We start from the raw sequence: 26,448 nt of genomic DNA, 5'->3' as shown, positions 1-26,448 counted from the left end.
TGTATACTGCAGGGGAGAGCTTGGGGAGCGTCCTTCCAGCGGAGCTGTGAAGAGAAAATGGCGCTGGTGTGCTGAGGAAGAAGGCCCCGTCCCCTCAGCGGCGGGCTTCTGTCCCGCTTCTCATGTGTAAAAATGGCGGGGGCTCGCACATATATACAGTGCCTGACTGTATATATGTATACTTTTGCCATCAGGTATCTTAATTGCTGCCCAGGGCGCCCCCCCCCTGCGCCCTGCACCCTACAGTGACCGGAGTGTGTGGGTGTGCTGCGGGAGCAATAGCTTAAGTGAAGACAGGAGTCTTCTGCCGCCGATTTCGATGTCTTCTTGCTTCTGCTGCTTCTGTACTTCTGGCTCTGCGAGGGGGACGGCGGCGCGGCTCCGGGAACGGACGATCAAGGTTAGGTATCTGTGTTCGATCCCTCTGGAGCTAATGGTGTCCAGTAGCCTAAGAAGCGCAACTTAGCTGCAGTGAGTAGGTTTGCTTCTCTCCCCTCAGTCCCACGTAGCAGAGAGTCTGTTGCCAGCAGAAGCTCTCTAAAAATAAAAAAACCTGACAAAATACTTTCTTTTCTAGCAAGCTCAGGAGAGCCCACTAGGAGCACCCAGCTCTGGCTGGGCACAGATTCTAACTGAGGTCTGGAGGAGGGGCATAGAGGGAGGAGCCAGTGCACACCAGATAGTACTGAATCTTTCTTTAAGAGTGCCCAGTCTCCTGCGGAGCCCGTCTATTCCCCATGGTCCTTACGGAGTCCCCAGCATCCACTAGGACGTTAGAGAAAAACTTTTAATTACATGGTGCATTAGCAACTCTCTACTACTGTATATTTATCAGAAACCATCAGTGGTTAAGTTTTTTGGCTAAAGATGGAATCTGTTGTTTTATATGCTTAAACTATAAGGATTTAAGATTTACATTGAATGTTTATGGTACAGTACATTGATTTTATGATTGCTTTTATGCAGTGCCGTCTCTAGCGGCAAGCAAGTCATGCAATCACACAGGACGTCAGCTGCGGCACTTGCTGGCTCCTATCCTGCTCTCCCTCCTATAGTGCTCCGCTCGGGATGGGGGGGGGGGGGTGTTTTCGCAAAATGACGTGGTTGCGACCGCAACATTGTGCATCATTTGGCAAAACTTTACCCCCCCCCCGAGCGGAGTACTATGGGCGGGGGGAGCAGGATAGCAGTGCTGGTGGCTGGCACCAGTGCATATACACCGCTGGCAATGAGTATTGCTATCCCTGGCATTGAACATTACACAGTCCTGGGAACTAGTATGACACCCAGAGCCAGAGCATGAAACCCCTGGCATCAAGCATGGAACCCCTGGCAACGAGCATTACACACCCCTGAGAATGAGCATGACACCCATAGCCAGAGCATGAATCTCTGGCAACAAGCATGGGACCTAGAGCATGAAACCCCTAGTAACAAACAGTGAATTTAAAAGAAATTAGAAGCCTTACTGTAGGGCATAATGCATCACGGGCATTTTGGTGTGTAGCATAAGGGGGTGTAATATGGTGGATTTTTTTTCTTTCCTGTGGTGGCCAAGGTCTGTTGCAGGGTCAAAAACTGGGATGTTAGGTAGTCTTTTCCTGAGAGGTCACATCCATTTTAGCGAGGTCATACCCCCCTCGCCGGGAGCATGCGCGCCTTCATCACGCACAAAATAGTATTTTTCATGTATGGGGGGGGGGGGGGGGGGGGTGTCACATTTTAGAATGTCTATGGAGGGGGGTACTTTTTTAGTGATCGCACTGGGAACTAGAAATTGTCTGTCCAAACTGTCTAGAAAAAGCTCTGCTTTTATGATACAAAGAACTGGTTACTTGGTTATTATTATAGTATGTTTTTGTACATACAGTACAGTGGCATGAAAACGTTTTTTGCCCCTTCCTAATTTCTTCTATGTTTGCTAATGTTACACTTAATTGTTTCAGCCTTTCAAACAAAACTTAATTAAAGATAAAGGGGCCTATTTATCACCATCCACAAGCTCTGTCCCTGTGATGACACTCTGCAGCGTCATCGGGGTATTTTTCCCGCGCTGTCGCTTTGCAGCGTCACTTTACTGTACCGGGGGTCACAACGCAGCACGAGGGACCCGGCGCCCAGCAGCCTGCACAGGAGCACCGATCACCGGCTCTTGGACTGGTAAGTATGTTTTTTTTTTTTTTTTAACTTCTTTTTGTTTTAAGCAGTGATCAGCTTGTGTGTCTACCGGACACACAGAGCTGATCATTGGAGCCCGGTCCCCGCTCAGCTTTCTCTGCCAGGGGGCAGCTTTCTCTGCCAGCCTAAGCTGGCGAAAATATCACAGGGCACAGTTTTTTTACATTTTTTTTTTTTTTTAGCAAATTTGGCCACATCACATTTCCCAGTATAAGTATGGGAATGCGATGTGGGTTACTAAAAAAATTACAATTAAAGGGTTTGGAGCAGTTTTTCATGAAAACTGCTCCAAATGCCCTTTAATACTTGGAGTGATACTAAAAAAACGTGAAAAGGGAGTGAAAACACCCCTATTCACATTTTTTTAGTAAAAATAATGATAATAAATGTGCCTCAAAAACAATTTGAGTAAACACAAAACACAGTTTTTATAAATTCATTAATTGAAGGAAAAAAGTTATCCAACACCAAGTGGCCCTGTGTGAAATAGTAATTGTTACGCATTGAACCAATAAACCAAATTAAAGTGAATTTGGTTAATTTATATAGACACGACGAATGTAAATATCCCTAAATTAGAACCTTTCCAACAACGTGAAATTGACTATAATGTCTCATCAAGTAGCTCAGTATTCTGCTATCAAAAGAAATTCCAGAACAGTTGAGGAAGAAAGTTATTGAAGTGCATTAGTTTCTAATGCTCTTGGACACCAAGAAACCACAGTGAGACCTGTCATCTTCAAATTGAGAAAAACTGTGAACAATGGTGAATATACCCAGGAGTGGCCCGTCTACCAAAATTCCTCAGAGTGAATTGACTCATCCAGGAGGTCACAAAAAAACACAGGGAAGCCTCTAAGGAACTGGAGGCCTCGCTCACCACAGTTGATCAGCATTTCTGAATCTAGAAATATAAGAAAGATACTTGACATAGGAGAGTAACAAGATGAAAACCACCGCTTACCATACACATAAAGGCTAAATCTCACATTTGTGGACTGATGATTTAAAAAGTTAACTTTTTGGAAGACATGGGTTCTGTTACATCTGGCATTAAGCTAACATGGTATTCTATAATAGTCAAACATGGTGGTGGCAGGTGATGGTGTGAGGGGAGGGCCCAAGTACAGAATACCAGGTAATGGAGTCCACGGTGCTAAATCTTAGGCCGCCATCTGCTGCCTGTTTTTAAGAAATAAGGTGTGGAGCAAGTAGATACATTATTGCCTCTGGCTATCAGGCTGCACAACAAAATGTATCAGAGTAGACTTTGAGAGTTGAAAGAGGAGAAAATAGACAGATGTTATATTGCACAAACATTTGATGTATTGAAAGTGTTAATAGAGGTAAGGCAGGCAGTATATCTAAAAGTAAGATGTTTTTAAAACAAGAGAACACACTTTGAAATTAGAGGGAACCAAAAATAAAGGGAGACAGATACATAGAATATTCTCCCATTTACACTAAAGAATGTACAGGGCAAACATATTGCTACGTTTAAGAAATAGCTAGAATATATTAAGAAAGAGATTTAAAAAAATAAATAAAAAATAAAAACAAGGGCAGTCAAGAAGCATCTGTTGGTTCTTTCCTGTATTTAGATTCTGTGCTTCTATGTTTAATAAAGACTCCATAATTTAATTAAAATTATTTTTGCGTAATTAGCTGTTGACTAAAGTATCTAGTCTCTACAGTATGTCTTGAAGATTATGCAGTTGATAGGTGGAGTCAATATTACAAAGTTAGAGAACTCCACCCAAAAAATTGTTGTTGTTACTCTTCAACTATTTTTCAGTAATCCTCTGTCCAGGCCTGGCACTACCCACGCAGCAAAGGGATGCAAAGCAGGAAGGCATCAGGCTGGAGAAGCACTCTCCCTGCTCAGCTGCTGTGCCTGTCCACCCCCCCCCCTTGCTGCAGCTGCTACATGCTGGGCCTGTCACACTGTATGACAGGCAGCGGTGCCAGCTGTTTGAAGCCTGCTCCTCCCCTTCTCTGTGACAGCGTGAGTGTTTGGTGAAAAGGGGGTTGAGCTACACATGACTGAAGGGGCAGAGCTACGTGGGACTGAGGTGGTAGGGCTACATGGGACCAGGCTGCTTACCAGCCAGTGATCGGTAAGTGGATGGAAAGTGAGTGAGAGAAATTTATGTGTGTGTGTGTGTGTGTGTGTGTGTGTATGTACAGTATGTGTGGGCATAATGTGTATATGTGGCACTTCTGCGGACATTGGCCCTCATTCCGAGTTGATCAGTCGCAAGGCGAATTTAGCAGAGTTACACACACTAAGCCGCCGCCTACTGGGAGTGTATCTTAGCATCTTAAAATTGCGACCGATGTCTTCGCAATATTGCGATCACAAACTACTTAGCAGTTTTAGAGTAGCTCCAGACTTACTCTGCCTGTGCGATCAGTTCAGTGCTTGTCGTTCCTGGTTTGACGTCACAAACACACCCAGCGTTCGCCCAACCACTCCCCCGTTTCTCCGGCCACTCCTGCGTTTTTTCCGGAAACGGTAGCGTTTTCAGCCACACGCCCATAAAACGCCGTGTTTCCGCCCAGTAACACCCATTTCCTGTCAATCACATTACGATCGCCGGAGCGATGAAAAAGCCGTGAGTAAAAATACTTTCTTCATAGCAAAGATACTTGGCGCAGTCGCAGTGCGAATATTGCGCATGCGCACTAAGCGGAATTTCACTGCGATGCGATGAAAAATACCGAGCGAACGACTCGGAATGAGGGCCATTGTGTGTATAAGCAGCACTACAACTAGAGGCATTATGTATAAGCAGCACCTCTACTGGGGGCATTATGTGTATAAGCGGCACTACTACTTCTATAGGTATTATGTGTATAAGTGGCACTACTACTGGGGCATGTGTATAAGCAGCACTATTACTTGGGGGCATTATTATTTATTTATTTATTACCAGTTATTTATATAGCGCACACATATTCTGCAGCGCTTTACAGAGAATATTTGGCCATTCTCATCAGTCCCTGCCCCAGTGGAGCTTACAGTCTATATTCCCTACCACATATACACGTACACACATTCACATTAGGGTTAATTTCGTTGGGAGCCAATTAACCTACCTGTATATTTTTGGATTGTGGGAGGAAACCCACGCAAGCACGGGGAAAATATGCAAACTCCACACAGTTAGGGCCAAGGTGGGAATCAAGCCCATGACCTCAGTGCTGTGAGGCAGTAATGAAAACCATTACACCGTCCATGCTGCCCATGTGTATAAGTGGCACTACTACTGGGGAGCTTTATGTGTATAAGCTGCACTACTAATGGGGCATTATGTGTATAAGCGGCACTACTACTGGGGGCATTATTTATATAAGTGGCACTACTACTGGAGGTATTATCTATATAAGTGGCACTACTACTGGGTGCATTATGTGTATAAGCAGAACTACTACGTACGATGTAATGAGAATAAGATTGTGCTACTGTGTGGAGTAATTTTAAGGGGGTACAATTGTGTGGCCACACCCCTATCTTGTAAGACCACACTCCTTTGTCCCTTTGTAAAATATGGGAGGGCGCAAATGTATACTTTGCAGGGGGGTGCCAAACACCCTAGCACTGGCCCTGCCTCTGTCCTACATTTGGTACAGTCATGGCCCAAGTTTAAAGTGGACAACAAGAACCTACGTCATGCAACACTGAGGGGTCAATGGGCCTAATCGTAGCAGCAAATTTGTTAGCAGATGGGCAAAACCATGTGCACCGCAGGGGGGAAGAGGGGCAGATATAACATGTGCAGAGAGTTAGATTTGGGTGTGGTGTGTTCAAACTGAAATCTAAATTGCAGTGCAAAAATAAAGCAGACAGTATTTACCCCGCAAAGAAACAATATAACCCACCCAAATCTAACTCTCTCTGCACATGTTATATCTGACCCCCCTCCAGTTCACATGGTTTTGCCCATTTGCTAACGCTGATGTGAGTTCATCTGCTGGTATTGGGCCTAAGCTGGGGGAAGAGAGATGCAGATGCACACTCTTAGCACTAAGAACACTGATAATAAATATTATCAGTGTTCTTAGTGCTAAGAGTGTGCATCTGCATCTCTCTTCCCCCAGCTTAGGCCCAATACCAGCAGATGAACCCCCAGCATAGTATTAGAAGCCTCAGCATGATAGCACCTCTTGATATCTTTAGTAATAGGATGTGCAATCCAGGTTCCCCCCTTTTTCCGGTATTGGGCCTAATTCAGCAAGGATCGCAAATCAGCAAAATTAGCAAAAAAAGCGTAAAAACGCAAATTCTGCAACTTAAATAGCAAAAAACTGAGAAAAATAAATTTTTGAGACTTAGCAAAAACTGCATATGCACTACGAAAAGTAGGCGTGTAGGGGCGGACTAAAGGGCTGGACTTGCAAAAACTACGATTAGGGGCGTGTTGCGGGGTGTGTTGTGGGCGTATGCTGATGGTCGGTGGGCGGCACATACGCAATTTTTACAACAGATCGCACATTTCTGATGTGCAGTTTCTGAGTGACTACAGGTCTACCTTAAAAATTGCACAACCTGACCTCAGTTGTAGACTGCATGTATACTGCTATCATTGCTTCATTACACCCAGTTGAAGAAGCTCACACCTCAGACCACAAATCACTTCATTCAGCTGTATTGGAACTTAGAAACATGTAAGGTATTGTTTAACTCTGTAACGCATGTTGATTGTGAAAATATATGTTATTAACCGATTTGTGTTTACACTTACTAACAATCGAGGTTTGAAAACCACACTATTTGATAGAAGCAAATGTAAAATAACCTTTACAAGCATTCTGCTTAGTAGTATCTGCTGAATGACATTTAGCTTCCTAACATTTTTTTTTCTTTTTAAACAACCAACATTTTTTTTGTTAAACAAAACATACCCACATACATTTTTTATTTTTTAAATGTTATTTGTGCGCTACACACATAAACATATGTTGAAGAACAGCAACACCATCTTTTTATTTTCAAGTTTTGCAAATTCTGCTCCATTTGTATACTTATTGAAACAAATATTTACACATAATTCCTTAAAGGTATGCAAATAAAAGCAAAGAAACAATAATATGTAATGTTTGACCACTTCACAATAAAAAAACAATATATTTCTTTTTTATAAAAATGTTACTGTTGTTTCCGAATTAAAATATTTTGACTCCAAAAAAAAAAAAAAAGTGTTTGTTAAAACATATACCAATAACTGCTGTTGTGTAGGGTTTAGAGGCTAGAATTCACACTCTCTCTAGTTGAATATATTTGAACACGGTTATGGGCATTAGTCAGTGTTTGAAGAAAAACACTATGGTGTCTTTAAGATAATAATTGCTTAATTACCACAAGATCATTTGACCAATTAAGTGATGATTGAATTGATTTACAATTGTTGAGCAGTTTCTTTAACCACTTAACTGACAATTTTTCCTTTCAAAAGCGTTAACAACATTGTTTTTTTTAAATTTATTTTAATAAAGTTGAAAAAGTATTTTTTAAAATATTTAAACATTATATTATTATGCACATCTGCAGAACGGATCTAGTCGTCAAAAAGGGGGGACAGGGTGGGACGACGCAGTTGCATGAAATCTGACCATGCCAGTTAAGTGGTTCGATTTGGGTGCAGGAAAGTAGGTTTTGCAATTTTTAAGGGAAAAACACTGTTGTTAGCAAAAAATGCAACATCAAAAACATGTACGCAAAAATTGCGATTATTAGGATAGTTTTTGCAATATTTGCACATTTCACAAGGCCACCATCTTTTTGTTAAATTAAATTAGTGTTGCAGTTTTTCTGTTGGGCGTGCTTTCGCAATTTTGCTTTTGCTCACAATTTTTGCTAATTTGTATTTTTTGCAATCCTTACTGAATTTGCCCCTTTACCAGTAGATGAACGGCGGGGTGAGCGGCTTTCCATAGCATCCTGCTATGTAAAGCAGTTCACCCCCGCTGACATCGCTGGGCAGGAGGGAAAAGCACTCAGTGTATATGCACTGAGCGATTTTCAGCCCAGCGATATCAGCCATCATCGCTGTGCATACACGCTGGGCAAAAACGCCCAGTGTGTATGCACCTTAAGATTACATTTCAGTGACTGGTTTTCATGAATTGTTCAGCACATTACCATTTTATAATTAACACTATTTTAAAGCAACTTATAACACTCAATATCTAACGCAATAAGGTGGAAATAAAATGGAAGATTTTGAAATTTTAAGCCAAGGAAAAACAGCAAAATATAATAAGGCGTTGGTGACAATTTTTTGCAAAGAATAAAAACTGTGTCACTGCACATAGATTAACATGGACAAAAAAAAAACCTGCATGTGAAAAATATTTTCCTTTCACTGTTAAACATCAGTTTTATCCCTATTGAGTGTAATCATTGATCTTGCACCATACGAAATAATGGATAAACCTAGTCTGAACAGGTGAACATTCTAAGCATTGTATTTTGTCTCAGTGCAGAGTTGCTTACAAATAGGTGAAATGTTCCCCATTAATTGATGTTGCCTTCTGTGTTCAGTGAGAATGAAGAACAGCTAAAAGGTCTGGCATCTATATATAAAGTATAAATGCGAAAGAACTCACTGACTGAGTGGCTCATCACTAATTCTCTTACTTCCCGATACGTTATGAAGATGAAATTTAACATAGGTATTCTGCAGGTGGGAAAGAGGAAAACTACGTAATGATAATTAAAAAAAAACTTCCCTTAGGAAATGAAAAGAGTGTTGACATAATGACGTCATTATCGATGTGTGGCTTGAATTGCGGGTACAATAACGCCCAAATGGACAATTGGATCAAAATTTGCATTGCACCTCCACGGTGTATAATTTAATAAACTAGAAAAATGTGAAAACCCTCACTCACTCACTCACTCACTCACTCACTCCTTCTCTTACTTCCTGATATGTTAGGAAGATGAAATTTAACAGAAATATTCTGCAGATGGGAAATAGGAAAACAACGTAGTTAGAATTTTAATGAACCTCCCCTGATGGGATGAAAAGGGGGGTGACATAATGACATCATTACCGATGCGTGGCTTGCATTGCGTGAACGATAATGCCCAAACGGACAGTCGAATCAAAATTTGGATTGTACCTTCACTGTGTAGAATTTAATAAACTAAAAAATATGAAAGCCCTCACTCACGCACTTCCTGATATGTTAAGAAGATGACATTTAACAGAAATATTCTGCAGGTGGGAAATCGCAAAACAACGTAATTAGAATTTTAATGAACCTCCCCTTATTTGAATAAAATAACTGTTGTGGCAGCACCAGAATATTGTTATGGCAGCACCAGCATAAACATCATTTTTGTAGACAAAATTATACAATTTAAATATTGTAATTTCATAAAATGATTATTTTCCATCTATATCCAAGTCAGTGTCAGTTTGGGAGATGGGTTTACTGATTATGCAATTTGCTACCCGTGGTACTAGTGGGGCAATTGAATAACTGAAAAACCAGTAGGGAAAAGGTGAAGTGAACTAATTTACATTTTTATTTTAAAGACAACCCCTTTAAATGACCACTGTATAAATAATGATTTTATTTTAATGTTTATTAATTTAAGTAAAACTTTTCTTCTCCGAATAATTCTAGACCCTGAGCAGTTCCCCTACTTTGCATGTGATGCCAACCTCCTTAGCGACATCTCTACGTGTGATTACCTGGCCTAATTGACTAATTAAGCAACTGTGAGCAGCAAATGGGGCTTGCTATTTGCGCCTGATCTACTGTGTGTTCAGGGTCATATCATTAAGTCTAAGCCCGTAACTGTTAATATGTGCCAGTCTCCCTGTGCAAGACCCTAGTCGGTGCTTCCTCTTCTTCTTGAGACTTCACCAGCGTGTACCTGTGTCAAGTTTCTTCCGGCTAATTGTATCCATTTGTTATTTCCTGGGTCTGCACTCTTTATGTTTGGCCTTCAACTGTTCTCACAGAGTCAGAATCTGAGTTTGTATCTGGGTTCACCTGAGTGCCTGGTTTTCCTGGCAATTATTCCTGTATTCATTTCAGTATCAGCTATCTCAATGGTTCTCAATCTTTTATGAATCATGGCACCCTAGATATCAGAATTTTTGTCACGACACCTCTAGGCCAAAAGATTCTTATTGATAAATTTAGAAAAAAATATTACATTAATTAAATTGCGTTTATTTGTCATCCTTAGGCTTAGTTATGTTGTGAGAGACAGGATTCGCTTCTGTTTGTGAGCCACCAGCGCTGGTTTTGCCTATTACATAGACCATAAATAATATGAATTGGTCCTGGACCACCAATCCAAGGCACCCCTGCAAGTGTCCCGTGGTACCTCAGGGTGCCACGGCACACAGTTTGAGAACCACTGAGCTATCTGCAAGAAATCAGCAGTTATCTATGAGAGACTGTTTTGTGTTCAAATAACATGGACATCACTGCAAGTCATACTTACCTACTCTCCCACAAGTGCCAGGAGACTCACGATTTTTCAAACAGTATCCCGCACCCATGTAAGAATGGCCAGATCTCCTTCATCCCACCTGCTTCCTAGTGAAGCAGGCAGAATAGGCAGATTAACATGGAAATCCTATCGCCATATGGTGATGGTGTGAATTTAATAATTAAACCCAACCCCCTCCCCAACTACTCACTGACAGAACACCCCCCCCCCCCCCCCCCCCACCCGAAGTGGCATGCTGTGTCTTCTGTCCGGGCTTCTTATAGAGACCGATGTAGTTTTGCACAGGGTCTAGCGATGCATTTCAGTCATACTGGTTGCCGCAGAGTGATTGACATGAAGTGGGTGTTTCTGGGTGGCAACTGACCGTTTTCAGGGAGTGTTAGGAAAAACGCAGGCGTGCCAGGGAAAACGCAGGAGTGGCTGGGCGAACGCTGGGCGGGTGTGTGTCGTCAAATCCGGAACTGAATAGTCTGAAGTGATTGCAAGCGCTGAGTAGGTTTTGCGCTACTCTGTAACTACACAACATTTTTTTGCAGGCGCTCTGCGAAACAAGCATTCGCACTTCTGCTAAGCTAAAATACACTCCCAGTGGGCGGCGACATAGTGTTTGCACGGCTGCTAAAAACTGCTAGCGAGTGATCAACTCGGAATGACCCCCTACATTTCCAGTGTTTCAGCATTTATCAGTATAATCCAGGACATTGTACATTTACATCCCCGTGCTTCTGTATTCACCTGTTATTTAGCCCACCATTAACCTGTGTGACAATAACACACTACTATTCAATGACAACTGTAGCACTAGTATTGTCCCCTGCAAAGCATGTTCCCTCAGGGGAAAGCCCTCATGAATGGTGACACCCCTATCCTTACCACCCCTTTGCTGCAGAGATTCCCCATGGTAAAACAGCAGTCTTTTTGGCTGTGGCACTCTCCTTTGTTTGTCTAAATAATAGTGAGAGGGTCCTGATGCAGTATAACAACAACCACATGCTCGTGGAAGTGTATTTAAAATCCATTGTAAATGCAATAAAATATTTAAACAATTAAATATATGTAATTTAACTTTGTGTAATGTACTAAAATGCAAAACTGCCTCCAGTACAGTCTACAGACATCAAGTCGTGTACCTGTACATCTACGTCTACGTTTTAGTCGAACGCATGTAAATGCCTGCTGGAAGGATCTGTGTGAAATCGTCCATCACTCTATGAGGAGTTACTTTTGAAAAGGTTATTCCTGCAGAAATCAGCCTCTCACTTTGAAATGCTGAAGCTCCAAAGCCCATTAGTGTGACAGCCAATCCAATGTCCACTAGAGATTTTCTTTTCTAAGAAACTTTATGCCTTGTGTCTAATCTTCCTATCTTGCCCACATAAAACTTTTACATGTCTTGCGTTTTAGTAATATCTGAAACTTCCCGATTTGAGGGACGTTTATACAATGTCTTCTTCCTGATCTCATTAAAAACACAATCAGCCCTGTCCTAAATAGCTATTGAAGTGGTAAATATATTAATAGAACAAGAAAAGCATTGAACAATAACAATTCACATCCATTGTTAAGTTGCTTGTTTGCCAAAGGTAAAAAGATTAAAATAAAGTAATGACTGCAATTTTGAGACAACAAAGGCGGAATTGGAAAACTTATTTCATTAAGTAGGACATTAGCGTAATGTAATAGTCACACAGATGTTTGTTTCACAATATATTGGCTTTGTGTTAAAACAGTGTTGCCCAAAAGACATGTTCATTATCTGAGTAATGATATATCTATAGATGACACACAGTTCTTGTTTTCTTATTAATGTAGATGGTTGGCTTATATGCTGTAAAGTTACAAATGCAATCGCCAAAGGTCAGTACAACAAATATTACAATGGATTTCCCACGGCCAAACAAAACCGTATAAAAGAATACCTCACTGTCTATCAGGAATAATATAAAAGGTGGTGATCACTTGTCATTAGGGGTACTCCCTTCTTGATTGCAAAGTACTGTGGGGCAGATGAATTAACCTGGAGAAGGTATAAGGAAGTGATAAACCAGTGATATGTGCAAGGTGATAAAGGCACCAGCCAATCAGCTCCAATATGTAAATTAACAGTTAGGATCTGATTGGCTGGTGCCTTTATCACCTTGCTCATATCACTGGTTTATCACTTCCTTATGCCTTCTCCAGGTTAATACATCTGCCCCTCTGTCCTCTCTGCACTCAGGTGTCTGTATGTTGTTTTTCACGGGAAGCAGTTAGCTTTACGACAGATAGGATCCCGGCTGTCAATATACCGACGCTGGGATCCCGAAGTAGGAGGCAATGCCGGCGTCAGGATATCGTCATGGCACAGGATGCTGGCGTCACATTATCGGTAGCCAGCATCCCGATCGTTTGGACAGCAGGAAGCGCTGGCGCCCTGCCACGCAGGGGGGGAGGTTAGGTATAGGAAGAAGGGAGGTTATGCATCAAGCAGGGAGGGTTAAGTTTAGGCAGCGAGGAAGGGAGGGTTAGGGTTAGGCACAAAGCAGAGAGGGTTAGGGTTAGGCACCACCGGAAAGGGTTAGGCACCCACAAGGGAGGGTTAGGATAGGAGGCAGAGGGGGGTTAGGGAGCTTACTGGGGGGCTGTCAGGATTCTGATGGACGGCATGCCGCTGTCTGTATTCTAACCACCGGCATCCCGTCCATCGGGAAATCGTACTGATCCTATTTTCCACATCTGCGCTGCACATACTGAAAAGGCCATACTTTTGTAAGCTGCCACATTTACTTGGCTTCTATTAATCTACTTTCTTTTTGTGGACCTAGGGAGTTATACAGGTTTGTTAGCAAACCAAAAAAGCAAGTAAATGGGCAAAACCATGTTGCACTGCACATGGGGCAGATGTAACATGTGCAGAGAGATTTAGATTTGGGTGGATTATATTGTTTCTGTGCAGGGTAAATACTGGCTGCAATTTATATTTCAGTTTGAATACACCCCACCCAAATCTAAATCTCTCTGCACGTTACATCTGCCCCACCTGCAGTGCAACATGGTTTTGCCCATTTGCTTGCTTTTGGTTTGCTAACAACTCTGAATAAGGTCCTTATTTGTTGTTAGGGACTTTCTTAACTACTGGAATAACAGCTTAATTTTAGCAGCTATCTAGAATTATATACTACAGCTCATTAATTTCAATACACCACCCAATCATTGATTTTTCAGAAAGTAATGAAGAAAAAAAAGAGCTACAGTAGTTTGTGCTGAATATATATTTTGGCAAATAATCATGTTTTGTACTCATACACAAGTTTTGATTTCCTTACATTTTTCCCTCATCGAAGTATCCACCATTAGTGGCAATCACAGCAGTGCAAACATAGGGCATTCTGTCGGTCAACTTGTCTAAAGTTTCAGCTCACTTGTTTTGGACTTTGGGGTGGCCAAACCATGTTCTTCAGCACCGTTTGTTGTTGTTTTGACTGAACATACATTTTGCAAACACTGGAGGTATGTTTTGGGTTGTTATCTTACTGTAGTGCAAAAATGAGGCCAATAAGGTGGGCGCTGGAAGGGATGGCATGGCGTACCAGGATATTGTGGTAGTTTTTGGAGTCAATAATTCCTTTGATTTTTACAAAATCACCAATCGCACCACCTCCGAAACATCCCCATACCATAATGGAATCTCCACCATGCCTGATGGTGGGCTGAATGCAAGCAGGAAGCATGCTCTCGCTTGTTGTATGATGGACAAATTTGCACCTCTTGGATCCAAACGCCTCAAACTTCAATTTGTGTGGGAAAAGAAATGACTAGTGGTCCAGCTTCTGTGCTTTTTAGCCCACAATAGCCTCCTCTTTCTACTTATGGGCCGAAGCAATGATTGTCGGGCTGAATCACATCCTTTCAATCCATCAGCTACAAGGCGGCATTTGATGGTTGCGATTGACCTGGGCTGTTTCTAGACAATTTGCCCCCCAGTTCGAAAGTAAGAAAAATGCACACCCATAGACATTGTAAAGTGTGCACCTCCCCCAAACCTATTTTGCGTGCGCTGTCTTGTGGGCATGGCCTCGCTAAAATGGGTGTGGCGCACAGGAAAAGAATACCTTATGCCCCAGTTTTTGACCCTGCACCAACAGACCCTGGCCACCACAGTAAAGAAAAAAATTCCACCATATTAAGATCCACACAGTAATGCCCCTTGCACCATATTATGCCACACACCACAATGCCCGTGATACATTATGCCCTACCGTAAGGCTTTTAATTACTTTTAAATTACCTGCTCATAGCCAGGGGTTTCATGCTCTTGGTTCCTTGCTCGTTGCCAGGGGTTTCATGCTCTGTGTTCCATGCTCGTTGCCAGGGGTTTTGAGACCACTTTACACATTTTTATAAGTGTTCACAGCAATGGTTCCCAAACTGTGTGCCATGGCAATCTGGGTGCCTCAGGGTACTTGCATGGGTGCCTTGGATTGGTGGTCCAGGAAAAATTCAAACTATTTATGTAATAGACAAAACCAGTGCTGGTGGCTTCCCATCACAAACTATGTGGACAAACAAAAGTGAATCCTGTCCCTCCCCACATAAACCTTTGGATGACATAAAAACACAATTTATTTAATATTTTTTCTGAATAAGAAACTTTTGGTCTAGGATGCTATGAAAAAAATTCTGATACTTTAGGGAGCCGTGATTTAAAAAAAAGTTTGGGAACCACTGGTTTACAGTATCGCAATACAAAGCGAACACCAGAAATCTTCCACTGTGTATGAATCAGTTTCAAAACAGCATTGGGCAGTCCTAGCAAACCTGTGGCTCTCCAGCTGTTGTGAAACTACAAGTCCAAGTATGCCATGCCACAGTTTTAGAATTCCAATTTAGCAAATCTGGGGTAAGGCATGCTGGGACTTGTAGTTTTACAACAGCTAGAGAGCCACAGGTTGGCCGGGCCTGGCATTGGACATACATCTGATATCACAACGAGCACCTAATGACCTTGTGTGTGTCATTTGTTTATTTTCAGGAATCAGACATTATCTTCTTTACTTCAGAGGGAGGGACCTTTGCGCATGGCACAGCCACACATACGAAATTAGGGAGTGTAGCCTCATGGTTAGGGCATGGCTTCACGGGGAATGCCACACCTGCAGGTCACAGCAGGTGGCCTCATTTCTGTGCAAAACAAACGTATCAAGTTAAACCTTTACAGAGAAATCAGCAAATCTGGGGGTGTATTCAAATTAATGTGTGTATATATATATATATATATATATATATATATTTATTTAAATTGTATCTCTTTTGGTTATAATATCATTCATACATTTCAAAAAAACTGTAAGGGTTGTGTCTGTACATAGCAATTTTTGGGGAGAAATACACTTCTAGGGAAACTTTTTTGCTGATTTTTTTCTGTCTGAATTTGGATCGTGCTTTCACTATTGTATAGCTTAGTGACCTAGACAGAAACTGAGGTACTGTATGTATGATCTCGATGTGACAACATGGAGAGGAGAAATTAAGGAAACACCAGATGCTTGACACACAGTGCACTGAAAGTTGGTGTTCTGATCATGCTTCTGTGGAACTTGACTCTGCCCAAGTTTTGCAACGGTAAGTGACTAAAAAAGTGACTGGTCTGCAAAGAACCTAATGGGATGTGGCGCAGTTGAGACAGAGTTTATACCATGTATACTCCTTATCCCCAGCAATTGTTTGTTTCAATCCAAGCGCATGCAGTTTCCTGTAAGTGTCTGCTTCGCTACAACGATCAACAAGTCACAGGGGCAAATGCTTAGGGCTGCAGGCATAGATGTCAGAGCCAGCTGCTTCTCCCATGGGCAGCTTTATGTGGGTTGCTCACAAGTTAGTAGTCCCAAGCATCTTTTTATGTTAATCCCTGAAGGAAAAACTGCAAATATTGTTTACAAAGACATTTTGCGATCAATGGGGGGGTCATTCCGAGTTGATCGCTCGCTGCTGATTTTCGCAGCGCAGCAATCAGGTGAAAAAACTTCATTTCTGTGCATGTGTATGCGCCGCAATGCGCATGCGCGACGTACTGGTACAAAGCTCTTTGTGGTTGTGCTCAGGTTGTAGCGAACTTTTCCTTTGCACTGGCGGCCGCAAGAAGATTGACAGGAAGTGGGTGTTTCTGGGCGTCAACTGACGGGAGTGTTTGCAAAAACGCAGGCTTGTCTGAAAAAACGCAGGCATGGCTGGGCGGGTGTATGACGTCAAATCCGGACACGAATAGTCTGAAGTGATCGCAAGTGCTGAGTAGGTTCAGAGCTACTCTGAAACTGCACAAACTGTTTTTGCAGAGCTCGGCTGCACATGCGTTCGCACTTCTGCTAAGCTAAAATACACTCCCCAGTGGGCGGCGGCATAGCATTTGCACGGCTACTAAAAACTGCTAGCGAGCGATCAACTCGGAATGACCCCCAATGTGTACACTATAACAATATAAATTATGCATCACAATATTAGATGGCACTACTGTGTTTGTGAAATTAGTACCGCTGAGCAGTAACAGACATCCACGCGAGCAAAGCTGCGGGCAAACGCTAGTATAAAATAAATTACAATTTCCTTATTAGGAACCATTCAGCAGATTCATTATATTAGATGCAAGTTCATCTCTTAAGGATTCCACATACGGACCCAGTTTCTGATATTAAAAAAAAAAAAAAAATTACTTCTGGCTCAAAGGACAGCTCTTCTCTCCACATACAGGGTCTGATTCTGCTGATGTTCACAGAGTTGCGTGATACTTTCCTACTGTGCATGTGCATCAAAAATTCCTACAAACTCATACAGTGCATGCATTACACTACGTGTACACACAGAGGTGCAGCTGCAACTGAGTTGCACAATATCAGAAATGTAGTAGAAATGTGCTGTGTGTTCTGAGTGGTGACTGGGAGGTGGCTATGCAGACGCACAGAGATAGCATATATTATGCGCTTGTTATAGGAGTGTCGCTAAAATGTTAGCGGACTCACATTTAATCGCTAAGGCTCGTACACCAGGACAAGAGCTGATACTAGAATCTGCATAAAGTCACAGAGACGGCTTCTGCAAAACATGCGATATAGGTCACAGCAGCACATGACTCCGAACCAGACCCACTGTGTATTTGGTAATTCAGTCTTAAGTATCGATGATCTAGGAGGAACAGGGGACATCCACATTCTCAGGATCACATTTTTTGCAATGGTATTACTGTAAGTATAGGGAGTATAAATTTACTCAAAAGTTACAAGGATCAAGTATGGCAAATTAGCAAATAAATTGCCTAACGTGTGTAAGGTTTCTGTTGACACACCACTCTGCGTACCTTTTTAAATTTTCCTTGGTGCACGACCTAATGCAATGTGCTGCACAATGGGGTCGCTGCTCAGAGGAGCCCCCTTGGTTATTAATATGCTCCTGTATTTAACCTTATAATAATGATAATGTGTTTCATAAACGTAAGCATTATTTATTCAGATATTTACCTTATGAAAATATATTCCAAAATCCATGGTAAGTATGCGGAGCAGTGAGTAGGCTACAAGGTAGCGTGATAAAGAGCTGACTAGTTGGAGTCTTTGCTGCTTATCTCTAAGGTCGGATTCATATTTGTATGCAAATCCGATGATCTGGGGTCTGCGCCTGTCTAGAACAGGTCCTGCGATATGGCCCACAGTCTCCCCTAAGCCGCAGCGCATTAGGGGGGGTAGATCGGCTGTGGTGACCAGATCCGTTACACAGAAAGGAGGGCATTTTGCAATCCAGGGTCTGTGCCGGCTAGTCTGAGTAAGCTTTGGCTTATGCAGACTGACTGAGGGTTGCTATCATGGTGAGGAAGCAGCACCGAGATCTTGCAGATGAATACAGGAGGTGTCTATCTCCTACTGATGCCTCCTGCTGCATTTAACTTTATTTGTACAGTATTGCAAAAATGCTTCCTTGCGGCTCTACAATACTTTACAAATCAGAATCAGGCCCTAAGAACATACTTAACTGGTGGAAAAACAGTCTGTTGATGCTCCAGTATAGTGACACACATGGGGTAGAAAGAGCACTAAAGCTTACCTCCCAACTGTCCCAAATACAGCGGGACAGTCCCGCTAATTGTACACTGTCTCACCCTCGTGCTGCAGTGTCCCGTGGGTGGGGGGCAAACAGTTGGGAGAGCCAGTGATCACCACTACTCTGTTCTGCCTGTGATCACTTAATAGGTGCCGCGCACAGGGTGTAGAGCCGGGGGCTGCCCAGCTACTCGGGGAGCGCCCCCAAAATTACGAAAACAGGGGTTGCAGTGCGAGGCCCCACCCCCTATTCACCCAAGAGGCGTGGCTTCTCCTGACCCCCAACAATCCTGTGTCACTTTTAGAGCAACTAATAACAACAAGTACCGAAACATAGTTATGTGCAGAAAACTTATTTTGCTGTGAACGATGCACAGCTTGAGTAGGATAAGGCTCTGCCTTGTGTATTTGAGGTAGTGGCATGGTTGCACTATATCAAGAGAAAAACTGCAAGTAATTGGATTTTTTTCTTGCTGATTGAAAATGTAAAGGAGCTGAAAAGAGGACATTTTCAATGTAACACAGTTTCAGTTTTCTTGCCATGAAGTACTGTAAATGTAGTTGATTTTACCATCATCATAGTGGTGGCTTTCTCCTCTACTTTCAATTTGCATGCCAGTAGATTAAACTAAAAATCACACACCTTTACTAGTTTAAATGAATGTGAGGTACAAATCTAAAAATAGCAAGTGTTTTTTTTTACAAACTGTGTCAGTACAATTTTCAGACGCTAAGCAATGACTGTAGTAAGCATCTCTACAGATGGAGCAGGAGACGCTGTTTATGCTCAAGGGGGGTAAAAACAGATGCAAAAAGTGCTGACCACAATATTCTTTTTTACATTGTACATTTCCTTTATTGTCTTAACACTTTAATAATTTGTAATCTGCAAACGTTTTACAGATTTGATCCCCTCTCGGTGTGCCAGGTCTGAGGATACTCAGACGCCACACTCACACAAAATGTGCATCTTATTGACAGGAATAAAACAGCTGGAAGTGACTAAACTACTTTGCTAAATTGCACTAATCAATTTGCAGTGTACCATTTGTATATCTGTGTGCGACTGTGGCAGTTATTCAGAGATGAACGCAGATCGCTGCATACGCAGCCACATCTGCATTCATCTCCTTACATGCTGGGTGCCGCTCCAACACAGGGCAAGGCCGTCCAGTATGTGTGAGGCCGCCTCCCGATGCATCGTAACTAAGGTTGACCCTACGCTGTGAGGCGGCCTGCAACCATTTTTTTAAATCGGAGCAGCTGCGCATAACATCACGTAGCCTCCCCGAACACGGTCCCTGCGCACCCCGTTTGGGACACCCCACCCCCAACGCCACAACAACACCGCCACTGTCAATCACACAATATAGCTCCTGGATGCGGCCGCAATGTGTAAGGTCACACACGCACACTGCGACCAGTGCACGTGCGCAGACCACCCGAATGCAGCCGCTGCATACAGACGCGTGGCTGCATTCAGATCTGAATTAGGCCCCGAGTCCGAATCTGTATATGAAGCACTATGATGCAGCTAAACTTTTCTCATGCCAAGTTCTGTTGTGCTTCATCTGCACCTTTGTACGTGTGTAAACCAATTCCTGTGTGGTTAAAGTTGCAGTCCAGCATCACTAGTACACTGAGAAGCATTTTGTTGTGGAAAATACGGTACACTACTCCTCTCGGAGCAGCTCTGTCGTGTCGGGCATCTCGCTCTCGTATGAGAAATATCTATTCTTTGTACTATCAGTATCAGCCAACTTGCCCAATGTAATAATAGTAGGTACTGTACTCATATAAAATAAGCACCGCACCTATTAATTATCTTAGAGGCTCTCAAACGTGGTCCAGGTTTTAGGTATATCCATAGGTCAGCACAGATGGGTAAATCAAATTGACTGAGGTACTAATTAAATCACGTGTTGCCAAGCATGAATATATTTAAAACCTGGACCGTTGGGGTGCCTTGAGGACCACAATTGAGAACCTCTGAATTAGCTGTTAAAATGTAATGACTCATGTTGGGCATTATCCATCAATGCAATGGTAACATAACCAAATTGCAGAAATCAGAAAGTAATGACTCTCTGCCCTCTGTCTGCACCTTCTTTGTCAGCTTAGTTTGTACTTGTTCTATTATCATGTGCAGCCAGGGGTGGACTGGCCCACAGGGGAGCAAAGGAAACCCCCGGTGGGCCCCACTGCCTGGGGCCTCACCTCCTCCTCTAAGGATCAGGTTATAGACTGTGCACTTGAATTATACATTATACATATGTTACCTTACACTGCACAGGACTATGGTCTATTTTCTAGTGTATTGCTGCTATTTATCTGCTACATTATCATGCACACACTAACAGTATTTACTATATATATATATATATATATATATATATACACACACCAAGGGCCCCAATCCCATGCACTCTCTAATGGTTAGGTAAACCAATGTGGGGCTGGCCACACTGCCTGTGGAGACTGACCACACACCTAAACATGGGCACCTAGCGCTGAATTCCGCCACTGGGCACTTTATGCTGCAGTCCAACACTTTGTGCAGCTGTACTTTTTTTATGATCTAAAACTCTGGCGAGTTTTCTGGTGCCTTATAAATAAAAAATGATCATCAAAGATCCAATCTTATAGCCAGTGAATAAGGGGCCTATTTATCAAATAACTGGTTAACTTTCCATCTAAATGACAGAACAACTTAACAGTAATGTCAGCGACGACGGCTATGCGTGCCTGAAAGGAGCAACACTTGAACTGCTCTGTTGGATGCCAATGTTTTCAGGTTGGGGAGGGCAAAGATAAAATGTAATTTAGACGCCCCTATATACCTATTCCTGTAATGCACAGGAAAACCCTTCTGGTTCCCCAGTGGTGCCGTTGCTAGCCTCACACTAAATGGTGCTGTGGTGCTAACCTCCCCCTCCCTCCTTCCCTCTTCCCCAGTGCAGGTGAGCGCTTACCACCGGAACCCTGCGGGCAGCTTCACCTTTCCAAGCACTCTGCTGCCGCAGGGTGCTGTTCCATCTGCTGTCCTCCTAGCTGGCTCTGTCCCTCTGAATCTTCACTGATGCATTACTGGGAGGAGGCGTGGTCATGCTGAGCCTGCTGGGACATCCCGTGACCACAGTCACACTTCCTCCCAAATGGCAAGCTTTCAATGTCAAATCAGTAGAGGATCTTGCCACAGGCAAGCAGGATGTTTGCCCGGGGCGCCGCTGTCCCAAGGGCGCCGCCGCCATGGCAAGGTCCGCTACTGGTGCCAGTGCCGTGCGCGATGACCTAATTGACCTCTAGTGTCTATGCGGTGCTATGGGAGAGACGTCATGATGTCTCTTCCACAGATCCGAGGAGCAGCGCAGGCGGCTGAAGACAGAGGGCAGCAGCGGTCGGGAAGCAAGAGTGGGGATGGTGAGTATTTATTTATGAATTTTTTTTTTTGGTAAGCGGCACAGCTACAGGGGGCACAACTACTGAGGGTACAGTACTGGGGCACTACAGGGGGCACAGCTACAGGGGGCACAGCTACAGGGGGCACAACTACTGAGTGCACAGTACTGAGGGCACAGCTACAGGGGGCATAATGGTGACCACGCCCTTTCCCCATGAAACCACGCCCATGGCGCGCACTATCCCTGTTTTACCAGTCGAGAATTTTCAGAGGTTTGCAAACGGGTAGTCGTCGCCCAGACAGAGTGAAAATCCGCTCCGTGCAAGTCTGCGTACGCCATGCAAAAAGCTTTGAAAATGCTGGTCAGCTGCAAATCCGTTTGCAACTCACCATCTAACAATTTTTCCAGTTTGTGCGCAGCCCAGGACTTACTACTACTGTGCGAAATAAACAGGCTGATCGGGCCAGAGCTGACGTCACACACCCTCTCTGAAAAAGCTTGGGAATGCCTGCGTTTTTCCTAACACTCTCTGAAAACGGCCAGTTACCAGCCCCAAACGCCAGCTTCCTGTCAATCAATCTGCGTACGCCTAGCAATCAAAAAAGATGCAGGATGTTTTCGCAGTTTGGCCCTGCACCTGTGCATTACAATCTGTGCGCATGCGCAGTCGTTCGATAATCAGCCGCTTTGCGATTTCGCACAACAGCGATCAGGTCTGAATTAGGCTATTATTATTCTTGGAATGTGTTTACAAACAGTATTTTTGCTTCATATATTTCCAGTTTATTCTGCTGTAAATGCAAATTCTTAACAGAAGTTGTTGAGCTGTTCAAATAAAACCTTCTACAAGAGCCTTTTTTTTTGCCTTATACACACATCTGTATAATCTATACAATCCTTACAGTTTGCTTAGGATAAAGCAAAATACCAAATGTGTAAATCAGTTGTTTCATTCACTTAAAGCCTAAAAGCCATTAAGACTTAACAGAGAATCAATGACCGTAAAGTAGCACTGAAGCATGTTTCATCTCCTAAACGTACAAGAAAACAATTAGTGCAAGCATATAGGATTTGTCTGGGAAATAGGCCTTTACTGACATATTGAAATAGTTAATGGCCACGTGAATAAATAAGCAGTACATCAAAGGTAAATATGGGATGTAGTTATGTGACCGTCACAATCCAGAGGGTCAGCATGCCGACCAACAGGGACTATTCCCACTCGTGGGCGTCGCTTGTTGCGCTCGTGTCCCCCCTCCCTGGCCATGCATACCACACCCGTAAATACAGTGGGCCTAATTTATAAAGCATCTTCAGTGTGCACTACAACATTTGTTGTTTTTGTGCAACTATTCCTCATTGTTCCCCAATACAAGATCCATGCATCCTGTCTCTTTGGTACAACCCCTTTGAATAAAGTTATAATAGTTTGAATTAAATTCAATTAGACCACTTCAGTTTTCTGGTCAAATCCTTGCTTGTTCACTTCTAGGATGGCTAGGGATATGAGGTTTTAAGTTGATCTGACCCTGCTAAGTTATTTTCATTCAATTGAGGGCATGAGAGAATTCTCATATTGCTAACTCAGATTCTTTTTCAATATATGAAAAATTCAGGAATTAATTTCCTCAGTGAACCAATTCATAGGTTTCAATGATTTATAGGTTACTTTTGTTGTATAGCCCAAAATATTGCATGAAATTAAGCAGGGCATGTTTGACACCTGATAATTAAGTGAAAGAAGAAGTGGAAAGCCACCGTGTTTGTATCAAAGAAAATTGTTTAGAATATACTGTATGCTATAGATAGAACCTAACTTCATCATGAGTATACAGTATAAGATTTAAGTTATCACCCCAACCATTGTCAATGGGGTCATGGAGAAGAAGTCACTATATCGCATATTGGGTAGAAGTGCTGAAAACATTTTATAGGCAGGGGTTCACACCCTTATTAATAAGATCACCAGTTCTAGAATCTCTTACATGCATTGATATTCACTACTCCCCAGGCCTAGTCGTAGTATTCCTAAACCCGCACAAATAATAATTTGGTATATAGTAGCTATAAGCCCCACGATTTGCCAAATAGCAGCCACCTGGGAGGAAAACACAAAGCCCATCTCACTTATCTCCACTATCAATAGAAATTAAAATGTAAATAAAAAGAAACACATCTCATATATCACAATTACACATGTATAGGCATCCTTGACATCTATAAAATCACAGACACTCCTTGAAAATGTTGTCATGCATATTTCAAAGCATCTGAACCAAGAAAATTAAAAGTTTATCTACAGTTCAAGCACTGTTGTTGGGTAGGAGAGGGTATCAAGAGTGACACTGTCTGGCCAGGGCCAGATTCTGGGGGAGGCGAACGGGCCGATAGCGCCCCTCCCCCCAAAACACATACATGATCATGGTAAAATCGAGCAGCGTTGGAGCCCAAGGTGTTAAATGGGTCTGCAGCTGGCAAAACTGCCCGGCCAGCACATTATTCTCAGGCATACCTGTTCAAGCCCATTTGCCAGGCGCCCGCTGCGATGTTTCTGGCCTGTCTCCTGCTCCCGCACCCTGTAATGGCTCCTGCGCCCGCACTCTGTAATATCTCCTTGCGCGAGGACAGCAGAGAGCTGAGCCGAGGACATCGCAGCGGGCGCCCTGCAAATGTGCTTGCAGCACTAATGCGGGCACCTGGCTTAATGCTATATATATATATATATATATATATATAAAATCGGAGGAGTCAGGACTAGAAGGGGGGGGGGAGAAATAAATAGGGAGTGGAGGAGTCAGGATTTTGAAACCGCCCACCCTATATGAATCATCTAGATCTGCCCCTGTGTCCGGCCCAGAAGGTAGTGTTTCGTTCCAACTGTAGCCTTCCCTCGAGTCATGTCAACATAGTCAATGAGGACCTGGTTGCTGTTGAGAAAATGTACCCAACCTGTAAAACAGTAGTTCATCAGGCAAGGGTGACATTAAGGGTGTCACTGGCCATTATTACTTTGTACGTTTATTTTTTTTATACATGACTTACAATGCACGGTTTAGCCTTGTAAGTGATTGCCCTTTTAAAAAAAAGTCCAAGTTCGGCCGGCATCCTGCGCGGCTGCCAAACTCAGGCGTCATTACATCCGGCCCCGTAAGTAGTAAAAGTTGAGCTCAGGCTGATGTTACATAATATACTTAAAACCAGACATGCATACAGTAGCAATGATCATGTCTAGACGTGCACTTGTCAACATGCAGGTTAGTGGAAACGGCTGCGGCTGCTTGCACCAGGACTACCGTGCCTGTATACTCACTACTTTATGGTAGTTAGTTGTGGACCATCCGTGCAGCGAGATCTTAACTGTAAAATAAAAAGCCACGCTCATCCCTTCCCTCGCCGACTCTGGCTCAACCGTCTCAAACAACTTCATCAATGCTATACAACCCGGCTAACGCCGCACAAGTTGATATGGATTCCCTGGATGGCCCGGTCACGCTACGTTCTATCCATTCCTTGTTAGCCTCTTTCAAGTCTGACATTTCGGGCAGTGTTTAAATCTAACATCCAATCTCTTCGCTCTGGCATCTCTGAAATTGGTAACAGGACGGACCATATTGAGCATAAGATGGAGGAGCTGGTCGCATCGCACAATGATCTAATCACCGCACACGACTCTCTCCTAGAAGAAGTCTCCTACATCCGCGAGAAAACTACGGATTTAGAGGACCGCTCACGTAGGAACAATATCAAAATAAGAGGCATCCCTGATGCTGTTTCTAATGCTGACCTATATGGCTACGCCACTGATCTTTTCCATAAATTGTTACCAGATGCTCCGCTACCTGATCTTCTGATCGACAGGATTCATAGACTTCCAAAGTCACGACAAGCACCTGCTCAGGCCCCCCGTGACACCCTTCTCAGGGTTCACTTTTTTCACATTAAAGAGAAGATCTTGCGTGCAGCAATGCCTTCTTCACCTACGACGACTTGTCTGGATTCTCTTCAACTTTTAATTTGGGTGACTGCCCTCTGCCCTCCTCACACCTATCCCTTTTGGCAGTTTCTAAATTGCTCCCAGATCTCTCTTTGCAGAACTGGCGGGAGCTTGGCATTCAACTGATCAAGGACTTATACGATAATTCAGGGCTTAAAACTTTCCAACAGCTACAATCCCAACATTCGATACCGTCAAAGGACTTTTACAAATATCTACGCATTCGACATTGGATAATGGCGAACATACCTGATCCTCTCTCCTCCCCTACTCCCCCTCCATATATCTTGGCTAAGTTTTCCTCCATAAACCACAAAGGCGGTATATCTCAGT

At 43.1% G+C, this 26,448-nt stretch overlaps 1 protein-coding gene across 5 annotated transcripts in view; it reads right to left on the bottom strand.

Annotated features, from left to right (window-relative positions):
• TPK1 (thiamin pyrophosphokinase 1) overlaps nucleotides 1-26,448 on the bottom strand; it is a 1,127,731-nt gene that overhangs the window by 149,030 nt on the left and 952,253 nt on the right. The window contains exon 9 of one of the 5 annotated variants that reach the window (XM_063922443.1): nucleotides 2,695-3,082. The exons of the other annotated variants lie outside the window; for them this stretch is intronic. Coding sequence (XP_063778513.1) covers nucleotides 2,970-3,082 — 113 coding nt within the window. The 3' untranslated portion in view covers nucleotides 2,695-2,969. Of the gene's footprint in view, nucleotides 1-2,694; nucleotides 3,083-26,448 lie in introns of those variants that run through there. 5 annotated transcript variants of the gene reach the window in all.

The sequence above is a fragment of the Pseudophryne corroboree genome, chromosome 5 (assembly GCF_028390025.1).
Source record: "Pseudophryne corroboree isolate aPseCor3 chromosome 5, aPseCor3.hap2, whole genome shotgun sequence".
NCBI lineage: Eukaryota > Metazoa > Chordata > Amphibia > Anura > Myobatrachidae > Pseudophryne > Pseudophryne corroboree.
The sequence above is the reverse complement of the archived record's forward strand: the minus strand, read 5'-3'. Positions and strand labels throughout refer to the sequence as shown.